At 32.7% G+C, this 12,771-nt stretch overlaps 1 protein-coding gene across 5 annotated transcripts in view; it reads left to right on the forward strand.

The window, feature by feature from the left end:
* The window catches only part of KCNMA1 (potassium calcium-activated channel subfamily M alpha 1), a 431,920-nt gene that overhangs the window by 252,033 nt on the left and 167,116 nt on the right, over positions 1-12,771 (forward strand). For all 5 annotated transcript variants that reach the window (XM_042863223.1, XM_042863224.1, XM_042863220.1 and 2 more), the window contains one exon: positions 10,231-10,324. In XM_042863223.1, the coding sequence (XP_042719157.1) occupies positions 10,231-10,324 (94 nt within the window). The remainder of the gene's footprint in view (positions 1-10,230; positions 10,325-12,771) is intronic.

The following is a 12,771-nucleotide window of genomic DNA, read 5'->3' on the forward strand; positions in this document are numbered from 1 at the left end:
AAGAATATGGTAATCTGTTTTTAAGACTGCTAATTAACAATCAGGTCCTACAGCCGGAACAATTAGGACATGAACACTCTAGAAACGAAAACTATTAGTTAAATCCATATGGAAAGCTACAGTGGTAGACGAAAAAACTGCATGTATACTTGTGTGCTTTACTTTAAAAGATATGTATAATAAAGACTCACCAGGGAAAGGAGACTTTTTTTTTTTTTTTTAAAGGAAATGGATAAAACAATGAATAATTCAGAGGCTTAGAATGCATAAATTGCATTATCTTGTTTCATAATAAAATACGTGAGATTTATGGCACCCTATGTTAGGTATTAGGTTACATAGATGTTTTGAAGGCCACATATGTTAATGAGATAGATAAGGCTATCAGGTCCTTGTGAAGAGTGGCAGAGTGAGAATCCAAAATGACTAAATTTTGACAGGGGCTAGTATGTTTTCTAGCTATATGCAGCGTTTTTGGTTTGATTTTGGAAGGAATGTATATATCATTCATATTTATATTTAAGCCATTAAAATATCAGACAGTATTTTCTGCCTTAATGGAACTCTCTAAAATTGTAATTAACACAATATAACACAATGCAGCTTTATTGCATGTATAGTAGATCTGTGTAGAAACTATATATGCACTAAACTTTATGTCAGATTTCTACCACTTCTTAGTACTTTTGCTTTTTATTGTTCAGTTAAATTATTCAGTTAAATTAAAGCTAAGTAGTGTACCTTAGGTTCAAGTTTGCTACTTCTCATTCAAAACTGGATAGAAGTTATTTTTATTAATTAAGGTATCAGAGAAGGGAAATTCCAGAAAAAACAGTCAGATGAATGACCTGTACATATTTTAAGACTTCGTTTCATCTGTTACTCTTATCATTTTCAGGTAGGATAGTTGAATTTAGGCTGTAAATTTTTTAGGAAACGTTTTTGTTTTTCTTTTTACTTACAATATGTAAGCAAGCAAGAAGCATATAGAATGAATACTCAAATCCATTTGGAGAAATTGAATGTTTGCTATATGTATCAAGCAAAAAATCAGATCTCAGTTTTATGATGATGCACAAAAACATAATGATTAATAGTCTCAAAATAGTCAGTCAAATAAGATAAGTAGAAGACATTCTTATTTTTTAAGATTGCAATAGTTTCCTCAGGGTGCAGTCAGATGAAGATGATATAAGTTAGATGACAACATCAGCAGAATAAAAAGATAAAAGACTCTGGAATGGGGGAGTAGTTGGAGCTAGAAACCAACAATGATGGTGGGCCATTGAAAACTTCAAGCTTGAAGAAAGTTCATAGTGTGCATGGAATACATCTTTGGGTAGCTTCACAAGACAGTGACTGCAAAATAGAATCATATGAAATAGAACAAGAAGAAATCTCAGGAAGTCATCTACTCCTCCTGATGCAATGTTGCTGTACATCTATTCAAATTGACACTTCCCTCAGAGTTGTTTCTTCTAGGCCTTTTCCTATAGGAGTAGGAAATATTAGAAATTTCATGGATGTGGTTGATTTTATTGACTTGTGAAATTTTCACTCTCTAGAGATCAACCCTAAATAATCCTGCTGATTGTAAATTGTTCATATATCTGAAGTTGAAAAGTATCATTAGCCAATATTTTTTTTTTTAAGCTGAGATTCTCTCTTCTCCCTAAAAAGTTCTTTCCAGTCTTTAGATGTATGTTTCTACTGAAAAGGTTTTATGCTCCGGTATGCTTTTGGCTAACTTAATTTCCATTGTTTAATTCAGTGTGAACATGGCAAAGGGCTTATTATGATTTTGGAAGCATCATATAACAGTATTGTCTTTTCATGTCTACAATTACTTTCTCTTGTCCACAGTAAACAGCTACAACTCCTTGATACATTTTGATAAAGAGTATTAAAGAAAAACTGTATTAAATCCTATAAGCAGACAAGAAGTAATAGGAAGGGATCTACAGAGTAGAAACATGCAAGATTGCCAACTTTACTAAATAGCATCTGCAGTTTAACAGAATTACCATAGCAGAGATAATTGAAGTGGCTTCCTAAATATTGTCAAAAAAAGTAAAAATGTACTGTTAGTTGAAACAATATACTGGAAGTTTTCTCTTTAATATGACAGTAAATTCACACAAAATCTTTAATTAAAATGTGTACTCGGGGATTGTTGATCTATCATTCTTTTAGAATGATGTCGTCAGTGAGATTGTTTTCTCAAGGTAATGTAATGCTATTTGCAATTGCTAGTATTCTTGGCTTTTGGTACACAGTTTCAAAACTAATGCAAAGTAAGATAGTATGTACTTTACCTATGTCATTTTCTTCTGCAGTTCCCAGCAATTCAATATAAAAATGAGAAGAAAAAATTGTTTTAAACATACTTATATGCAGCTTTAATGGATAGTCAGAGGAAGATAAGAATTTGATTTTGCTTGAGTTTTGTGATTAAATTTTACTATGGTAGCCAATGCAGAAGCATAATGTACTTAAAATTTATTAAAAATTTGAGTTAGGAAGATGAAGAGTAACTACATTATACTGGGAAGTGGTTTTTCAACAGGAAAGACAGATGAGATTGCAGAATATATGATCGTAGTTAGCCAAGCTCAGGTATTGACTTATTTGTTCTATTCCTTATTTCCGTATTTTTCAAAACGCAGCCTCAAGGAAAGACTATTGCATCACCACTGAGTTCTGTTAGTTCATTTATGTAAGCAAACTAGTAGCAAAGTTACTTATTTCTATCATTAGATAAGTTGTCAATTGTGTATAACTCTGTAAAAGTCAGCAGAGTTATGCCAGGAAATATTTTATGCATCTGAAGTGACCTTTGTTCTGAAGTTGTGCAAACTTTACTCTTAATGTATGGGTGTGACAAAAATTAAAATTAGTAGTCTCTATCTTTCCTACTGAAATTTCTTCTCTATTGCAGTTTCTCAACTGAATTAGTTTGGCATTAGAAACTGTAAAATGATAGCCTTTTATTCTTACTATTTGTGACAAGTACTTGTTTCCTGTTATGAAAAATATTTTTCTTATTGTGGAACTTGATTGAAAAAATCTACATGACATTTTTGCAGGTTTGCAGTTTCAACAAATTCTATTCCAAGGACATATGCAAAAGTTTTTGGTAGCCGGAAGAAACTTAATTTACAAGCAGGAGAGCAGGCATGCAATATGAAATGAATATTATTTTCTTTTGTGAAATGTGAATAAAATTGTTTTAATCTATGCCAAATTTGTATATTTGTATAGATAGATTCTTACATCTAAATCAAATCAACATTCAACAACAACAACAAAAAAAATGCTGCATGAATCAGGGAAGGAGGCAAGTGAAAGAAGCACATGGAAAACCTAGTACATCTCAAGCACTGATTCTTAGAAAAATCTTTACTAAATGATACTTTTACACCACTGTATTACTAATTGGTGTGTTTTTATTGTTGCTTATTACTTCTGATGATGTATTTAAACAAAAAAGGATGAGGAAATTTGCTAATTTTACCCCACATTAGACTAAAAGTTTGTCCACGTTTCCCTGTGAGCTACGGACATAATATAGAAGTAGTTAGTAGAAAGCATCTGCAAAACAGATGAGTCATGATGCATTTTTAAATTAGATTAGAACTAGAAGGATAATATTCTAGTGCCAGCTTGTGATCTGTCAGACTTGAAAAAATAACAGATGTTGTGATAGCAATGAAGAAAGGGAAATAAGGAGAGATACATATGTGTGAAAAACAGCTCCCTTGCAACCTTATAAGTTAAGCAATAGTCTCAGAAATATTGGAAGATTTTTAACAGTTCATTTTTTTTTTTTTTAATCTTGAATAAATTTATATTTTAAGAATCTATTTTAAGATTGAACAAAGATACTGAATGTTGGTGTGATTCTAAGACTTGGCTTAGTGCTGGTGAAATTAAGGTCAGTAGAAGATTTTAAAAGGGAATGTGAAAGAGAAAGTTGAATATGCAAGCAAATGTTAAAAACGCAGAAATGGAGATGCAACAAAGTGAGGTGTAGATTAAATAAATATAAACTCATTGCATATTGAAATTGTGGAGTTTTTAAGACTGGAAATCACTGTTTAATCCATTATGGAAAGATCAGTTGAACAGAGAATCTGAAAAAGGTATTTGTTGAAGTCCCAATGAAAAGTACAGAAATATTTGTCTGAAGCTTTCTCAGGGAATAGGAGGGAGAAAGTGATAGGTAATGTGGAGACTAGCCAGGGAGAGTGTACACTGAAAAAGATGAAAGACAGCCAAGCATAGTCAGCATTTTAACTATGAACAAGAACAGAAGCTTTGATGCCTAAATGTATTGGTAGCAGAAAGCTCTCTGGTTTTATATATGTGCACATTGGAGAAAGAGAGCTAGCTTTAGGAGGTTGAATGCTCAAAAATAGCTGAAATATTTTGTTAGTGTTGACCAGATAAGAAGATAAATGGAAATGTTCACAGCTTTTTTTTTTTTGTTCCTTAAACTTATCACTAGGTGACAAGTGTCTGTGAAATTCAGTAAGAAAGGGATTGTTCCTTTTTTACTCACAACCTCCTTGTACGCAGAACTTAGAGACTATCCAAAACAAGAGATGAAGTGGTCCTAAGAAGTTTTATGGATCCCAAGTCTTAGAGCTATGATAAACTTCATAGCACAATTTGCTGTCTGGAAAGCTGGTTCTTGGAGAGAGAAGGCTCCAGTCATCTTGCATATCTTGGAGTACTGACTGAAAATGTTAGTAGCAAAACTTTGCTACTGGTAGATGACAGCATGTCAAGTGAGAGTGAATTTAGAAGACAGTTACCATCAAAAATGGAATTGCCTTATTGATGTTACGAGTCAAAGGAAGGCATTATAAACTGAGGAATTTAACAAGCTATCTTGCACTTAGAAGTTCATTATATATATCCCAAGAAAATTGTTTTCTTTCTGTGACTCTAACTTGATTAAAAAATGAAAGCCATTAAGGTAAGAGAAAAGGTATCACCCTCTTTGTCATGGTGAGGTATTAAATAACTTTGATTCGTATTTAATCTCATCAATTTAATTTTGTTATTTATTTCATGAGGATAAGACCAGCTAGGCATCCACGTTTATATTTTTTCTATATGTTCATGCCTGCTTACATAAAGAGATTTTTTTAACAGTTTGTTCCCTTCTGTGTAGTACAACTTCAGTAGAATAAGAGGAATAGAAATTTTTTTTTTCACTGAAAGAACTTTACTTTAGTAAATGGTACAGCTGGATTTCTCCTTGATTTTGTACTTAGTCACTGTGTTATTGAAATGCAGTTAATTAGCTAACCATAACCCCCATAATCTACCTTCCTTGTATTGTTAAAAACATGTATTAAAGGGGTATGAATGGACACTATCATATCAAATTTGTGCCGAATTTTTTTTTTTTAATTCTAGAATTTGTAACGTTGTTGGTTTTTTTTTTTTTCCTGTATAAATAAATATGAGGGAAAATAGTATCACAGATGATCTTAAAGTAAAAGATTTTGGGAACTAAGAGTAAATGATTACTTAAGGCAATTTTGTGTGAACAAAGAGAATTTCTGTACCCAAGCTAGTAGATCTTAATTACGAATTTGAAATCACCAAGTGGGTGGAATGTCTTCAAGTGATAAGATACTAAAGAACTTTTATATATTCAGTGATTTCTCTCCTTTATTTATGTGTGCTGATTGTATTTCAGCCATCTCTACTGGTATTTCATTACATAGTTATCGCTTGATCTTAAAATTCAATATCATCATTGAATTTCTTTTTTTCTAAAAGAAAGTGAACATTCTATTTTTTCGTGTAATGGGCAAACTAAGAATTTTCATGAACAATGAAAATTTAAATGTCATAGTATGATGTTTTATTTCTCAGACAAATTAAGCTTGTAACGATGTTTATTTTCGTTCCAAATTTCTCAATTTTACATATTATTTAATTAACTTTTTATTATATTATACCTTTTGCAATTGTAATTATGGACTTAGCTTTTTCTCTACTTCTATTTAGAAGATAAGTTTGCTTTCAAAAATTAAGACATTATTTTAGAACAATTTTCTCAATTTCTAAAGTTTTCAATAACTTCTTAAAGTTCTAAAGGTGCAGAAGCCTGTGTGATACTAACATCTTTTAGTATTGGTCTTTGCTGAAATTGCAGGACAAGTCATTTTTCTTTAAGGAGTTGCATGTATCTTTTGCATAGCGTTACTTATCATCAAAATCTTTTGTAAATTGTAACCAGATTAATATGACAGTAAGGATCGTCTTGTAGGTCTTCCCATTAAGAGAAAGGGATGGGAGGACATGATGATGTATCCAAAACACAAGTCCACTTCCTTACATAGGAGGACTGGAATACAGACATGAAGATTGCATATTGGGTGGTTACTTCGAGTACGGAGTTGGATATGCACAACACTGGCATAAATTCTGAATTAACAGATTAACAGAATTGTTTCCTTTTACTTCTATGTGGTATTCATGACAGTGATTGCACTGTAGCACAAATTGATATATGATGCCCAGGCTTTGAGCTGTGATTAAAAATGAGCTGTGCAGCATCTATCAAGAAATGAAATGATACAGAAAAAATACGCATGAGGTTTTCAGCTTAGTTGCTTTCCAGAATACTGGAAACATTTTCTGAAGAGTTCTGTGGGAAGTTGCATATGTGTATTCTTGTGGAAACGAGTAATTTGAGAAAGCATTAAAATGCATGCAATTTTTTGCCCTCTCCCACTTGTTCTATGACTATACAGAGAATAACCCCAGCAGAACTGTTCCAAATGCTTTAGAAACATTTCAAACTAACCAGAAATAAGTGAGAATAATAAAAAGTATATAGGAATTAGTGACCGCAGTAACTAACTGAAAACTGGTAAGTTCTTGTGGAGTAAAATAAAACTGTGGTTCATTTGTTTGCTCAGCTGTGGTAAAATCATTCCATAGTGCCAGCTTCTATACCTGCTGCAGAAAAGGTTTAATGGAGCTGGAAATATCAAAATTTAGACTCATCTGTTTAAATTAGAGCAATTTTCTTAATTCTCATGCAGTTTGTTCCTGCTCAGTGAATGGATTTATACCTATGATACTTCTATTACTGGGCTTTTAAAGACTCGTATTGCCATAAAAATACTGTAATAATAAACAGAACAGGTAAATAAAGTTTCAGTGTGAAACTGGGATGAGTAACAATGTTTAAAGAGCATGAGAAAAGAAAATTAATAGAGGGATTGCCCATGCTTGGCAAACAAAGGTAAAGCTCTGTCTTTACTGCTGATTGAGTAAACTAACTCCACTGTTAGCAGTCTATATAGAGCTTTTGTATTAAATGTTAGTTCACAGTTATGGTGAATAATTTTATATAAACATTGACCTGAATAAAGCCATCAGCTTCAAATCAAATGTACTTTGCATTTACATTTACGTTACTTCTACAAGTTTTATATATTACATCTTCCACATTGTTACTGTAATGTTATTCCATTGATTTTTACTGTAGTTTCTCCTGACTTTAGCAGCATACCTATGTGAAACTGCACTTAAAATGAACCACACATACATAGTAGAAAAACAAAGGTTCTAACAGTGTTGCCTCCTTTAAGGTGAAACCTCTGCTGGCCTAAAATGGTGAAATCCCATAGGAAAAACCATCTGATTATAGCACACAACAGGAAATATCCTGGAGATCCTAGCTCACATCTGCCTAGTATTGCAAGAACTATAGCTTTTTAGTTTTTGGGAAACTTAGTGCAAAGGGATTTCAGATTGGCTTCCTTTTTTGCAGAATGCTGATTAGTGCATTGGTAAAGATTAGTAGCTGTATTTTTTTCTCATCGCAAATGTGAAGTACAAATGAAAACAAACAATCCAAGTTTGGTGAGTAGTGTCACCAAATTTAACTTGGAAAGCAAAATGCATCCACTATCCAGTGTGTATAAAGAAAGATTTCTTCAGACTTAGTGACATGCCTTTCTGACAATCTTTATTTAAAATAAAAAGGATAGGACATTGAATTTGTTATCTAGAAATTTAGCAATTGAAAAGAGGGACAATATCTGAAATGAAGGGTGCCTTAGGAAGAGAACTAACAGTGAGATTAGCTCACCAGAGCTACTGGTAAACAGCAGTGCAAAATTGGGATTGTGTTCCATTGTTAAGAATGGCTAATACTACTAAGTATTTTGTAAACATGATGATTATATATTATATATTAACTAATTTGTGAGATTTTGTAGTTTTTGTAAAGGACAGTGGTGCTAAAGAAGAGCAGTTAGCTGCAACCTTAGCTGAACTTATTAACATTCGTGATAAATACCAAATAGCTGTTAAAGATAATGAAGCTATCTCTATTGGAGTTAAAAGTTTGTGCAAATCCGTTAACTCCACTGAGTATCTGGGGCTTTTACAGGTACTTAACCTTGAGTTAGGGATCCCAGCCTCTGTAGATACTGGATTGTTCATTCTGCTTTTGTTGTGCTTCCTGTGGTACCTGTTGATAGGGTGCATAGTGACTCAATGTGTAGCCTTCTTTATTTTAACAAAATACTTTACTCTCTATAATGCCATACAGAAACCGAGCATTCTGGTTTATTGGATTTCATTCTCTGTAGCAAAAACTGTGTTTGTAAAGTACAAGATGCTGTTTTCTATCCTATATGTTAACTTGGCTTCCCTTCTGCCTGTTTTTCTAAATCAATTTTATTTGATCTATAACAGAAATATTTCATAGCTACAATGTCTTTATAGTTTTTTTTTCAACATTTTAATACAATTTCCTGTGTCACTGTGGCTTCTTAAATTATAAAGCTATTGTACATCAAGAAGAATTTGCTGTATGCATTCCTGCATCTAAAGCCAAAAGAGGGCATGCTGTACTTAACTTGTTTGACCTGTAATGTATACAAGGAATGGGAAACTTGGCTGCATGTGTAATGGCCTATTAGCCCCTGTTATTTCCTTTATGCCTTATATTAGGTAACTGACCTTCATAACACATAGAATCTTGCTTGTTGAGCAGTCTAGCATTATATTTGCAGACCTGCAGCTATACTAACTGGTATTACAGTCACATTCAGTGATTTATTTGACCTGTGAAGCCAAAGAATTTCTTTCCTCATAGAATATTTTCTAGGTTTCCAGTGATCCACATTCTAGTCCTCCACTTTATTAGTTATGATGAATACATGATCATTTGCAATATATGTGTGTACATGTATGTATATATAGTGGGACATCATATGTATATGTAGTATATACATCGGCATATATTGGGACATGACTTTCACTTCTGTAAGTCTGTAGCTTCAACATTGTTCTATGGCTTCACCGACCTGTTTGACTACACAAATAAATCACTAATTCCACTTCTGGAATTTATTTCTTCCTTAGATAAAGTGTATTTATTAAGTACCAGTTTGTATAGAGTATGCTTTGGACCTGTCTCACTGTTAAATAAAGCATAATATAGTAAGCAAGAATTTGCAATGGCTGCCTGATATATAGAAAGGTGTTTAAATAACCTGCATGCAGAAATTAACCCTTACAGTACTGCTTCAAATTATTCTATTTGTTTTCCTGTATAACTTTAACAGTGGGCTATGCTGCTTTTCTACTCAGCTTTATAGTACTGTATATCAAGTACATAAATAGTAAAAACAAAAAAAAAAAAAAAAAAAAAAAAAAAAGTAAAACAAAGCTTACTGTAAACAACTGATTCTATAAGACTTAATGCCCCAGGTTGCTAATGAGTAGTACATTCCTAAACAGCTACTTCTCTTTTTTAAAGTTTTTACATCAAAGCGTAAATTTAAAACATAAAGTTTCACTGTAGCTGTGCACGTCAGATTTCTTCCTAAAATGTCGTAGGCATGTATGCTATAGAAAGAAGTCAGTTCTTTAAGGGTTAATATGGATTTAAGGAATCCTAAAGTATTTTCCTGCTTGTCTTTTCTTGAAGGTATCTGCATGTTAATTTTCAGATATTACCTGAACAGGTGAATATTAAGACTGTATGAATGACTAACTGACTGAATGAAGTAATTCATTTGAAATGCTTGCTTGTATCTTGTAAATGACTGGAGAGAAGAAAAAAAAAAAAAAAAAAAAAAAGTAATTTCTGAATCAAGTTTTAAAATGAAATGCATTAAAATCTCACCAGAACAGAAACTCATATACTGACAATTTACTCTGATTTCTTTTTCTTTCAAATAGCCCAATAGAATCCTGCCAGAATTTCTACAAAGATTTCACATTACAGATTGACATGGCTTTCAATGTGTTCTTCCTACTCTACTTCGGCTTGCGTGTAAGTAGTTTGTCGTTGAGGACAGGCAGAATTAACAATGAATGATAAAAAAAAAAATAAGCCAACTTCTAAAATGCATGATCAAAGCTTTTGGTTTGGAATATTTAAATGATAAAGATAAACAGATAAGATAGATAAGGAGACAGGAGTTTTATAAATTTGAATGGCTGGTTCCAACCCTACTATGTCTATCTCTTCAAGTACGGTAGAAAGTGAAATTATGATAATGTAGGTCAATATAGTCAAACTGCGTTTCAGTATATTCAGTGTGATAACTACCTCAGCAAAACTGGGAAGTACTTGAATTATTTTTGTGCTGTTAGATCTGTCTTTGGCAGTTGCAAGTTGAGATAACAGCTGGTAGAGCTGCCAATCTCAATTTTATGCACTTCCATTTTTCCGGACTGCTAATAAATATTTTGTGTAAGTTGTAAATTCCACTCAACATGCTGAATGTCAACATGTATCCGTAGAACATGCTTTTCACTTTCTGAAAATGCAGTAATACAATTTCAACATCTAAAAGTTTGGATTTCTAAAGGAAGATAGACTTTTTCATTAAGTTTGGGACCATAATGCCTGTAATGCAAGAGGATTTTCTACTTGTTTTTTAATCTTTCCTCCTCTCCCTCCCTCCTTCCTTTTCTATTCTTTAGTTGTACAGATAATTCCCGTCAGTGTTTGCACCGCTGTATACATAGTCTGTGCTGCATTTTGAAAACATATAGCATAGTAATTTGTAATTATTCAGTGTTTGTTCAGGAGAACTTCAGTACAGGTTGACCTTTTGACACGGAAGTTTCAATCCATGATACTTATGAGTTTCCAACAAACCTCTACTTAGAAGTATTCAGATACTTTTTAACATTTATGTTAGTGGTAGTAGTATGTTCCTACCAGAAGAATTAAAAATGTGTATTGGCCACCTACTCAAAGCAGTAACTTGGGCTGCGCTAACTGGAAGAACACAGTAGCAGTGAATAGTGATACTAATTAATGCTTTTAAATGTGTACTATATTTTTTTAAAAGGAGAGAGTAACATTGTCTCTCTTTCTTCTGATCCTGTGGACTGAATGTACTTTACTGGTTATAGTTGGTGAGATGGGCTACTAGAATAACTTTTTCAGTTGTTGCTTCAACCAAATCAAATGTTTGTGTTATCCAAAACTGCTTTGTGATGCAAGCCAAAGTATAGTAAGCAAAGATATTAAGGGCTTGCATCAGAACTGGTACTCTCTGTGTAAATTAAAATGATTATATACATACAGCATCCATTCTCCAACACATTCTGCTGTACTGAACAGGAGTTCCTGGAGAAACAAATGATACTCAGCTTGTTTGCATACAAGGATTGTGTCAGTGATGAATTTGCTGGTTTAACAAGCTGAATTTACAGGCATCTCATACCTTTAGCTACTTAAGTTTTTTTGTTTTTGTTTTTGTTTTTTTTTTTTCCAGACAAATACGTCCTGTGAGTATTCACTGGCAAATTAAAGTACTTGAATAAATATTTTAAATCTCATCTTCTCCCATCTGTTCTCCCTGAAATGATGTCACAATTCAAATCCGTGAAGATACTACCATATCTTCAGTTCCAGATGATATTTGCCTTCAAACACACACATCCATTTTAAAACCCTAATGGGCTAGTAACTCACTATGTGAGAAGTAAGACATTTACGAGCTGCTGATGAAGACTAAGCCCAGATTGCATGAGTTAGCAGATAATCAAGTAATAGTCTGGCAAATGAATGACACAGAATTGTGCTCCTGCTTCTAGAAAAGCATGTTATCTCTTCAAGCACACTTCTGGAATGTAAAGTGCTTCAATTAGTTGCTAATTATCTAAATAAATAGCTGTTAAAATACTTTCAAGAAAACTGTGAGTGGCCTTTATAGTCAATGCTGTTTGTTTTGGTTTTTGAGTAACACCTCTTAACCTTTTTGAGAGCAAAAATGTTGTCCCTCACAGAGTGGTGAAATGCTGACTAGATCAAACATGATTTCAGAAAATACCAACCTGAGATCCTGAAAAGGTTTGCATTCCATATATTGTGACTACTTTAAAGTTCGTTAAAAAGGAGTTGAAAAGTTTTGATGAAACTGGATATGTTTTGCTCAGTTTTCATGCTGAAGCTTTGATTAATTGTATAATACAGAATAACAAAATGTCAATACATTTCCATTTTTGGATCTTCTCTGAGCAAATGCTGCTCATATTGTCTTTTTTTTTTTTTTTTTTTTCTCAAGTATGACTTCAGCAATCTTAAAAGTCGAATCCCCTTATCCAAATGCTTCCCTTAAATAAAATTTTAATGTAATTGTAGAAAGAGGATTAAGTGAATGGAATAGCAATACTTTCTTTGAAAGTTAGACAGGGTATATTTTCTGCCATTCAAAAAATAAAATAAAATAAAATAAAATAAAATAAAATAAAATAAAATAA

The sequence above is a fragment of the Lagopus leucura genome, unplaced genomic scaffold (genome assembly GCF_019238085.1).
Source record: "Lagopus leucura isolate 7727_CA_CO unplaced genomic scaffold, USGS_WTPT01 Super-Scaffold_739, whole genome shotgun sequence".
Classification (NCBI taxonomy): Eukaryota; Metazoa; Chordata; class Aves; order Galliformes; family Phasianidae; genus Lagopus; species Lagopus leucura.